General features: G+C 32.3%; 1 protein-coding gene across 1 annotated transcript; it reads right to left on the bottom strand.

Annotated features, from left to right (window-relative positions):
• Positions 1-7,232: 7,232 nt before the first annotated feature.
• Positions 7,233-9,714, bottom strand: LOC144837930 (uncharacterized). Its single transcript, XM_078693263.1, has 4 exons — positions 9,553-9,714; positions 9,183-9,342; positions 8,373-8,479; positions 7,233-7,384 (listed from the first exon to the last, which is right to left on the bottom strand). Exons 1-4 carry the CDS (start codon positions 9,643-9,645, stop codon positions 7,298-7,300), a joined length of 447 nt encoding a protein of 148 aa, XP_078549389.1. The 5' UTR covers positions 9,646-9,714; the 3' UTR covers positions 7,233-7,297.
• Positions 9,715-11,379: the final 1,665 nt, after the last annotated feature.

Raw genomic sequence — 11,379 nt, 5'->3', positions numbered from 1 at the left:
AAATTTAATTTTGGATCTGGAATCACGAGGGTTGCTGAGTGAAGACCAAATTGAATCCATTGAGAAGTCATATTGTACACTAGGCCCTACATTGCAGATTGTACACTATAGTCTATCTTGTGTGAGCAGCCATTTATTTGTCAATGTATTGTTAGCGTGTCATACCTCAGTGTGTGTATTGTAATACCACAATGCATAGTACAGGAAAGATATGCTCAGAATCAGTAAAAGGTTGAAAAAATTGCAACATAATTTTTTTCACCACAATGCATTTCTATAAGGTCCCTATATGAACATACTAAAAGTCTAGAAAAATCCAGGTAAGGGAAATAGGTTTTTTTAAACAAAATGGCCGCCAATGGCCAAAAATGTCTAAAAATGAACAAAAAATATATATTTTATGTCTAATTACCACTTGATAGCAGTTTTTATAATGCTTTTTATATTTCTTTAGTGTCAAACATTTAAACTGCAATATACATATTAATTTAAGTGCTGTTTAGCAGCAAAAACACACATTTAAGTATCAAGATATCACCATGGTTATAATAATAGACAACGTAGTCCTATGCATTATAATGCAGGACTACGGTGTCTAATAAAACAGTTCATTTACATTTGTACTGTCACAACAAAAGAATTATACAATCTTAGAATCTATTAATCCATTCATTTTCATTGTCCAGTTATCATCCTCTGTCTATAGGTAGGAATTAAGCATGTGCTGATGCCGTGGTATTCGTCACAAACAGTGGTACTGGTGGTAAATTTGTCATCAATGGACACATCACGCCATTTGTAACTTTCCATCCTCCAGTCTGTGGGTTGAAGAGTATTTTCTATCCACTGCTGTACCATGGTAATATACACGCAGGGAATGACATTTTGCAGCATTTGTTGTTGGGGGAATAGAATTTATTTCAAGTGCTGTTTTGCTTTTTGCTACTTTCTCCTAGAACGTATTCCTCCATACAGTATATAGCTACCAATGCCAATTCCTCTGATGCGATGGTTTCTTTTTTTTGGAGACGTTGGTTTTACAGAGTTTGTATACTACTGCCCAGGTGTTATGACTTTTTAAGACTAACACCTTTTCCTATACCAAATAGATGGGATGTAGTATCACATCCCTGGATTCCATGTATAAAAAGCAAACTAATTTTTACAGAGCTTCACACCAAGGACAGACTTTACATGCATTCACAGTGCTCCCCATCGAGAACATACGGTATTAAATCAATGAATGAAGCAACCGTGACAGAATATTAATTTAAGAGGAAAGAACATATTATTACACATGGGTCAAAATCAACCATATTCATCAATAAAGAAGCAGTGTGCATATAGCTCAACATTTAAAAGTTTCTTTGGTTTAAATACAGTTTATTTATGTGTTGACCTTCACCTTTGAATCAGTGACACAAAAAGTGTTGCAGTCAAGTATAAAAACAAACAGAAAATATGAAATTAAACAATGAAAAGGGAAAAGAAATTGGAAGTACTCATAAGTAAAAAATGTTAAAATTAAAGCTAATCAGAAGAAAAATGACTTAAGTAACTTTATTAATATGACAAAAATGACTTAGTAATTTTATTATCATAACATTACTAGTAATTTTATTATCATAACATTACTGGAATATTTAGAAGCAGCAATACAAGCAATCATTGGGATTTGTTTATTTTAATTATTTTCATTTTACATAAAGCATATATATATAGTGAACTACTGTATATATAAATAGTTCACTATAATCTCTATGCATAAAGTGATGAAGCTGTGAGTTTTTCTTGTCAGAGAATAATAAAGATTCTCTGCTATATACATTTGTACATTACAGTGATCAAATATTACATAAAATGTGAATAAGATGATTTATTTTTGTATAAAGAAAATTGTAACAATAAAAAATTTATATTTTGATTCATTTAATCAGTCATTGTGTTTTGTGTGTATAGCAATATAAAGGATTATTTGTGTGTTATACATTGTCTGCTACATTGATTTTGTAACTGTGAAATACAGTCAACTCTCTCAACCCAAAACATTCATGAAAACTCTTAACAAGACCATTTTAAAGACCAGAATTCCTTTCTTGCTTTTATAAAATGTTTTTAAGAAATCATACTTTTTAGCTTGGATGAAGTGTGTCTTGCTTCTTAAGGAGCATTGGCTCTATACTTTAATGGATATAATAGGTGTTACGTTACCAGTTTTGTCTAGAATAAAAAAATGTTTGTTTTCTTATTTTGCAATTATACATTTTCAGCCTTAAAGTTGCTTTTTGTTCTACCCATAATACAAATATAAAACAAATCAATGCAAAATTTTGAGTAATAATACTATAAAAAATAGAGAGGTAAAATACGATGGAACTGGAATCTTATTGGAGGCTTACTTGTCTTGTAATCAAATTAATTTGTGATAGATAGAAGCACAAAATCAAATGTAAAACTGGAAGAGGTAATGTATTATTATTATCATTAATGTTTGATAAGAAATGTAGGCCTATTACAATTTATAGCAATATAATATTTGTATCCATTTTACCATGGAGAAATAGTCTTATTAACCCGGAGTTTCCCCTTGATTAGGTTTTTTGATGTTACTGCGTCTGTTGCCAATGCTCTCCGATTTTGGTCCATGATTTTAGAGCGGGGTTGGTGAAATCTGTCCACAATAGGTTACTTTTCTGTCCATAATATTAATAGGTTACTTTCTGTCCACAATAGGGACTAGAGGGCGCTGTTGTTTGTCCATAATAGGTGACTTCCATAATTGGCTGTCCAAAATAGGTGACTTTTTGTCCACAATAGGGGACTTTATCAGAGCCATATATAGAGAGAGTTACGGCATTGCGTTCACGGATTTTAGAAAGTCACGTGGTGTGCACACCGGCCATGTTTGTGTCCAACTATGCCTATGTAGCGTATGGAGTCGAGTCCTTTGCTTTTAAAATGTATAACTTTCACAAGGCTTTAAATATCGAATTTAAGATAAAAAAAATCAATTTGTTTAAAGGTTTTTGTTAAGATAATAACGAAACTATAAAGTTACTGCGAACATGATTTTAAACAACAAAATGTAAAAACAATGCATTACTATAGAGAATCGCTGTACAAACTAAACGCGCACGCGTAGAGCGTGCATGGAGCGCACAGAGCAATTTATTGGAAAGAGTCGGAAATTGAATGGATTAAAGCTGTTTTTGTTGTTTAAAATCATGTTCGCAGTAACTTTATAACTTCGTTATTATTCTAACAAAAACCTTTAAACAAATTGATTGTTTGATATTAAATTCGATAGTAAAGTCTTTTTAACGTTATACATTTTTAAAACAAAGGACTTAACTCCATACGCTACATAGGAATAGTTGGACACAAACACGGCTTCTAATCCATTCAAAGTCGTAACTCTCTCTATATGGCTCTGGGGCCGGATTTATCAAACTTGCTTAGCAAAAAAATCGTCTTAACTTTGCCTTAAATCCTTGATTTTGCCTAAGTCAGATTTATCAATATATCTAAGCAAAAAAATTTGCTTAATTTTGTCTTAAATCTAAGACGAACAATACCCTGCCTTAAGATGAAAAATTTCGTCTTATCTCATTTCTGCAACAGAAACATTCTTTTTTGACAACGCGAGCGCGCTAGGCCGGAACATTGAGCATTCGGAAAGGCTACGCTAGTGCGTTTTCCGCTGTACTACGGACGCTAAAATAATGATATCGATCTTCGTAAAGATGGCCTAGAAATTGGACAAGCAAAACTAATATTTTCGGGATAGGTACGACCCACTTGACTAACTTTTATAAAACTGTATTGACTGCCAAGGGTCGCTGTCATTGATAAAAATAAATAAATGTTGATTTGATTTAAGTTTAGAGCGAATGATTTTCGTATGTATTTCCGACTGTTGTGCTCTTTCTCTATTTCAAGTAATAAAAACAATAGTAGCCAGAATGCGCCCTCTCTTGTTGGGAGTGAAAATACGGAGATAAAATGTTATAGCGCCGCCATCGCTAAGAGAAAAAAGCTAATGCGCACGCGTAAGCAAGGGTTTTTCGTCTTAAGACATAATTTGCTGCCCTCTAGAGTTTAATTTTGCGCATGTGCAAAGTAAAATTTACCTAAGACAATTTTTCTGCTAAGACATTGCTAAGACGGTTTGATAAATAAGCTTAAGCTATTTGCTTAAGCACTTCTTAAATATTTCACCTTAAGCAAAAATATAAGCAAATATTGATAAATGCCAACCCTGGACTTTATCAGAGCCATATATATAAAGAGTTACGACATTGGATTATAGTCACGTGATATGCAGATCAATTTGTGTCAAACTTGTCTCCGTTATTGCATGTAAAGTATAGGAGCAAGAAAATACTTTAAATTTTTTCTTATATTTAAAAAAATGTAATTGCACATTTTACGGTGAAATATCGATGTGCACAGCGTACAGAAGTACTTGCGGCAAAGAATATTGCGCGCGCGTGCGCTAGTACATTATAAAGTTCGATTGATTGATTTTGGAACGAAACATCCCATAACTACGTCCTATTAATAACAATTATGTAATATTTTCAATTCATAATGCATGCTTTGATGACTAAATAAAATAATAAAGTGTCGTGGATATATTTGTTAATATATTGAATAGGGTATGAACAATATTAAAATAATAAAGGCAAATTATTACAAATGAAATGATGAACGAGTCTCTGAAAGTTTGTGTCAAAAACACACAGAGAGCCATATACTGTATAAAAAGAGAGGTGAATGTGTGTGTTTTTTGTATTGGTTCATGCTTTGATGTATCCTGACTTGCATGTAGGCCCTAGCATTTATTCTTTTGTTATTATAGACACAATATATATACGTTACCAAATTAATACCATTAATAAAATTAATTACTAAAATAAAAACGGAATATAAGCGTTATTTCATAGACAAAAAAATCTAAAAATAATGCATGAACTATAGGAAAACGCTATACAAAAGAGACGCGCGCGCCCTCAGCGTGCAAATTCTTTGACACAAAAATGGCTTCTAATTTTCAATGTCGTAACTCTTTATATATATGGCTCTGGACTTTATTGGAGTAGTGCGCCATCCATTATGTTGTCCATAATAGGTGATTTTTGTAATGTGTAACTTGTGTAGGAAACTCCATAGCATAGTAGACTAGAAATTAAAGTAGCCTGGCCCTAGTATAGGCTAGATAGTGGCCAACCAAGTACTAACTAAACTAGGCCTAGCCTAGGCCCTAGGCCTATATCCTATAGGCCTCCAAGTCTGAGTTAATAGTAGGAAAGTTGCATCGTAAATAATAATTTGCTTTCTGGGAAGAATTATGAATTGCCTTTTGAATTCCAACAAAACCAAAAATAACCCTTCAACACCTTAAATCCTAATAAAAGTTTAAATGTAATTCAAACAAGTCTTCAATAGAGTCTTCAAATAGGTTTTGAGAGAAAAAATCCTATTAAAGTGTGATTTTCCGGTTTTTTTTAATTGTTGTATGAAATTTTTATTCTGAAATAAGTGATCAATCAACCAATAGGTAATATTTCTAGCACTTTCAAACTATAAAAATAAGGTAGGCCCTATGTCCCAAGTGTGTCTAAAATCACTTTCCTTGTTGTTTTCCTTTGTATACTCCTTGTTGTTTTCCTTTGTATACTTTTTATTCTCTAAACATAATATTTCTCAAATGGTGCCCACACTACAATCTAACCACTAGGAGTAATAGAGCTTTGTTCAACTTGACCAAGACATATTTTATATAATGCATGTAACAAAGACGTAAAGACAAGTGGAATTACTCAAGAATCAGACAATGTTCACTAAGTTACAGCCCAGCAAACAATATAACGTTTGCAGAACGTTATATGAATGTTTCCATGACGTTATATGAATGTTATAAGATAATGTTAGGATGACGTGAAAGTGTGGACCCTTTTTTTTGTTAATCGAACGTTATAACTAACGTTAGTTTTAACATTTAAGAAACGTTTGTATAACGTTATTTCTGACATTAAAAGCAACCTTTAAAAAACGTTACTTGAATGTTTTGTTTGAACGTAATTTGAACGGTTTAAAAATAACGTTAGGGTAACGTAAAAGTGTGGACCCTTTTTCTGGTTAATCGAATGTTATAACTAACGTTGGTTTTAACCTTCAATTAACATTGTTAGAATGTTATTTATTACATTAAAACTAACTGTTAAAAAACGTTATATGAATGTTTTTTTCTGAAACATTTCGTGAATAATGTAAAAATAACGTTAAGATAACGTTAAAATGTGGACCCTTTTTTTGGTTAATTGAACGTTAGAGCTAACGTTAGCTTTAACATTCGGTTAACATTTTTAGAAAGTTATATATTACATTACAAACAACTGTTAAATAACGTTATATAAATGTTTTGTTGAAACGTTATGTGAGTAATGTAAAAATAACGTTAGGATGACGTTAAAATGTGGATCATTGTTTTAGTTAATTGAACGTTATAGCGAACGTTAGCTTTAACATTTAAATAACGTTTGTGTAACATTACCTTTGAAATTAAAAATAACCTTTAAAAAACCTTACTTGAATGTTTTATTTATAAATTATTTGAATGGTTTAAAATATCGTTAAGATGACGTGAAAACGTAGAACTATTTTGGGTTGGCCGAACGTTATAACTAATGTTTGTTTTAACATTCAAACAAGGTTTTTAGAACGTTATATCATTTAGTTGAAAGTTTTGTTGAACGTTATTAAATAAGATAAAATAACGTTAGGTTAACGTGAAATGTGGAGCTTTTTTGTTTGGTATAACATTTAAAGAACGGTTTTAGAGCGTAATTTACTTTAAAAGATTACTGGTGTTCTGAACATATTAATTAGTCCAAGTTAAATGTTTGTTTTATTTTTCACACATTTGTTGGATTGCTTTACAATTGTTTTAGAAACGGACAACGCACACAATTCAAATTACCATCATTATCATTGAAATAAAATACTTTATTATGGTTTTAATAATATTTAATTATTTTACAAATAACAATACTGTAGGCTTTAAGAAAGAGTACGGCTGGGTGGGTGGGTCTAGATATATACAGTATTAGTTAAAAATTAAAATATAGAGGGTGCAATTTATAATACAGTGTAAAAGATAATAAATTATAAAGATATAGCGCGTTGGCGGCGTCTTTTTTTATTTTAGAGCAGAGCCATATATGGCTCTGTTTTAGAGTTAATCGCATGGTTTCCTCATAGTCATAGCCTCATCACTACACCAGTACAGTATGCATTATATGTCTAGGCCTACAAGGTCTTCTGTTGTATCGTCATCATCCTCCTCCATTGAATCGTCAATGGAATCGTCAATGGTTACAGCCTGTAGAGTTAAAAAGTCATTGTTTAAAATAATCATCCTTATTTTTAATTAAGTAGACGTATCTTCTATGGATTTTTTAGGGCGTTAGCGCACTTTCGCACCCCACGGTCTAACTAGGCTAACCCAATTAAAAACATTCACCCGCTGCGCGGCGGTTACAACTTTACGGTGGGTGAACAGCAGAGCCATATAGGCCTAGGCCTATATATAATTCATTCATTCATTCATTCTTTATTTAGCCTTTAAAATCGAAATACATTTAAAACAAGGTAACAAAAACAAGACAGGTGGAAATCTAAGGAGGCAAGGATAAGCAAAAGCAATTAAAATCGCTGTGTAGCTCACAGACAGGCTTGCTTATCCATCCTTAGATTTAAATGGCCACAAATTTATTTGTGGCCATTTTGGATTTTGGCCGCCATCTTGAAAAATAAATTACGACCAGAGTGGCTCCTAGGAAAAAATCAATTAGTAGGTCCCAACGAAGCTCTATTTGGCGCTTTTGTATGGTCCACCGTGTAACGATTTCCTAATTTTTTTGTTGTTAAGCCACCTGACTATATGCCCAGCGATCTTGGATGGTAACTGGCTAGATAGAGGTTCGAAAGTGCTCAGCGCCTTTTTTAGTTGGTTCACTTAACATTTAGACATGGTATAATGTATCAACAACATTGCTTTGGGATAGCTTAATGCATAACTATTTTATAGTGGTGTGGTACGGTTATCAAAGCTTGTCATGTCAATTTATATAACCTGAATTACTTTCGGGTATTAATATTTATAGTACAACTACTAGCCTAGGCCTAGTATAACAAGGTTTGAAGCAATTGACCATTTTTGTTGTTCCATCTTTCTATGTTCCAAGTCCTGTTTCATTGTCTATGTTTAAACAATGACTATTTTAGTTAAATACTTCAGACTATTGAATTTCATATCCTAGATTGAAATAAATCGGTCTACTTGAAAATAGTTCAATTGCTATTCTTACCTTCATCTTTGTACCTCCTGGACGATGAGGAGCATATTTTAAAAATTCTCCAATTTCTGTCTCGATTATGCTCTCCTTCGATTTTTCGTGAACCCGGAGACACGACCCTGCACATTAAACAAGAAAATATTTCAAAATTATACTTAGATGATTAACTATACAACAGCTAATGAAACAGGTAGTGCACTGCTTGCAGGCTATAAAGACACATTAACTAAAATTAAATAATAATGTACAAAAATAACAGTGAGTATGTATAAAATACGCTAGGCTATGTGTGTGCTCCATGTACTGTATTCTGATTGCGCCCAACATGCATGTCGCGTTGTGGGGAATATCCCTGACGAGTAAGAAATAGTTTTTCGCTTTGACAAAAAAAAATGTGAGCGATTAGGTGAAATCTTTTTTTTACAGCAGTAGCAGAATTTTATTTTTTTATGTTTTTTAAAAATAATAATAATTTAGGTATTTGTATAGCGCCAGAATCAACTAAACCGAAGTAAAAATCAAAGGCGCTTATATTGGATGTTAAAAAGATGCGTTTTAAGTTCTTTTTTAAAAATAGCAATAGAAGTTGATTTAGTAAAATGACGAGGGATAGAATTCCAAAGAGAAGCAGCAGAGAACAATATATATTTAATTAATATGCATAAATTTTACAAAGCATAAACAAATTGCAGATACATGGTCTTTAATATTCTAAAAGAAAACCATGAGTGTACAGTGATACATACTTTCAGCCTTGCATTTAGACAGTACAATGAAAATGAATAGTTTTAGTTTTTTGGAAATAAATATAATGATACTTACTTATAATTACTCTGGAAAGAATAAGCTTTTTAAAGCTTTGCTTTCCCTTCCTTCCCTTCATGCTATAGGAAGACCATAGTTTGTTTGATCCGATCTTCCTAAGCATAATTTTAATGGATGCCTTTACTGTAGGCCCACCAAGAACACTCAGATACTTGATCTAGAACAAAAAATAACAATAATTAATTAAATATTTTTTTTCTAAAAATAATATCATTGGCATATCATCAAAGATGCTGCAGTTGAGTTGGTGTGACTACACAGCTTCAAGGCCTCCTACTAAATATGAAGCTTATATGCATTGTACTGTGCAGGGTACACTTTTAAAAAGCTACTGTAAACTACAATCGCAAGAATAACAATAACATACTATGTTCTTTCTGAAGTCTGTTCCTTTTAGCTTTTCTTCTAGGTCATCAAGTTCCTCTTTTGCATCTAAGGGCTGCAGGAACATGTCCTCCATATCAAAATCCAATGGTTGGTGATTTGCAGCTTGCCGCCGCAAGAATGAAAGCTGTTCTTTTTGATTTTCTACTATTGTGTCCAACTTCATTAGAACATTTTTTTTGAAAGCTGACAAAATAGAACATAAAATGTATGTTGATTTATGTTGTTTTTAAATTACTGTATAATAAACTGTGCAAGTAGCTGGCAGTAGTAGATGGTACAGTATTATTAGGAATTAAAAATTGTTTTGAATTTTACAACCTTAGTTACGCTTTAACAGCATGTACTATGTTCATGTGCTAGCCAAGTTTAAAAAATTGAATGTCCATCCCATTTTAGATAATGGCAAGAAAAACTTTAGCAATAGGTGATTCGCCTGGTATGAATCACCAAATAAAAAAAAATGTAGAAAATATTAACAAAATTTCTATTCTGAACTTTTCTGAGGATTAAAATTCTTGTTTTTATGTATGAATGTTATTTTTTGATTGTACTTACTTTCATCGGTGCTCTGGGTGATTGACGTTATTGTTGCAATACGTCGTGATGTAGATGGTGTTGTTAGATTTGGTGGCCCCACCATCTCATCAAAGTTTTTTCTTCCAGCACGTGGTGTACTTATTGATTGTGGTGGTTCGGGAAGCTTAGGAAGGTCCATTACCTTTTCTGCATTTGATTTCTTTTTCTTTGCTGAACCAATGCTTTCTGTAAGTGAAATAAAACGAAGTGTTAGGCTTCCAAAAATTGAACTGAATATATTCATCCATAATTTTGGTTTGTAGGGATTCATTCAAATCAGCCATTTGACCACTGTAGGTATTGAAGGTGTGCTGGTTTGTGTTGCTAATATAGGTCATAAAAAAATTACAAAAAATTGTATGTCATTAACAACATGTATACCTTCGCTCTCTGCTTCATAGTCTGTTACTCAAAAAAAAAACAACAATCCAATCCCCATTGGACCGAAATAAAAGTGATTGAATCGTGTAGTGTACAACTCATTTGGTATGTCAGTAAAAAAATAGTATTTATTTTTGGAGCACAAAACATCATTTTTTTGGTTAAAAATGGTTAATACAACCTGCAAACCTCTAAAAAACATTGCAAACCTCATGAAAACTAAATAATTTATTTTTGGAATTATACAACCTTTTTTTAACACAATTATTTCTAACCAAAAAATATGTTTTACCCCCAAAATAAGTAGGTAACAAAAAAACTGAAATACAACCAAATGAGTCGTACACTAAATGATTCAATCACTTTTATGGGAGTTGGGGTTTGCTATGTTTTTTTGAAGGTTTGCAGGTTTAACAATATACCACTTTTGACACCATTTACAGTAGAATCAATAAAGGTTAAAAAAAATCATTAACATCTACATCGTAGTGATCAAACATAGTATCATTCTAAAATAGTGATTATAATATTAAAAGTTTCAGTTACATTTTAAAATTACTGTAGATAGATTTTATAGCCTGTGTAAAATTCCCATGAAGATTGTTTCTTCCCCCACCATTACTTTGATTGCCTGTTGTTTTAATTCAGCTTTTGATACCACTCTTATTGATGCATTGCAATTGCGAACTTTATGTACACCAATGAGACGCGAGTTGCATGGATTGTCAAAGGCATCTTGAGTTCTTCTATAAACCCTGCACAGATATTTTTCTTTATCCCAATGCACTTTTCCCACAACTTCTGCACACGAGTCATTTGATAGCAAAAATGCATTGTTTGGCTCAGCTGT

Source organism: Antedon bifida, chromosome 3 (assembly GCF_963402885.1).
Source record: "Antedon bifida chromosome 3, ecAntBifi1.1, whole genome shotgun sequence".
In the NCBI taxonomy this organism is placed as follows: Eukaryota; Metazoa; Echinodermata; class Crinoidea; order Comatulida; family Antedonidae; genus Antedon; species Antedon bifida.
This window is presented reverse-complemented; position numbering and strand designations above follow the sequence as displayed.

What these genes read in the sequence shown, in the direction of transcription:
- LOC144837930 (XM_078693263.1), bottom strand. Translation starts at nt 9,645, where the DNA reads ATGGAGGACATGTTCCTGCAGCCCTTAGATGCAAAAGAGGAACTTGAT. An exon ending in CAGACTTCAGAAAGAACATA is followed by an intron (nt 9,343 to 9,552) that starts GTATGTTATTGT and finishes TTTTTGTTCTAG; the next exon opens with ATCAAGTATCTGAGTGTTCT. An exon ending in TCTTTCCAGAGTAATTATAA is followed by an intron (nt 8,480 to 9,182) that starts GTAAGTATCATT and finishes TTTAATGTGCAG; the next exon opens with GGTCGTGTCTCCGGGTTCAC.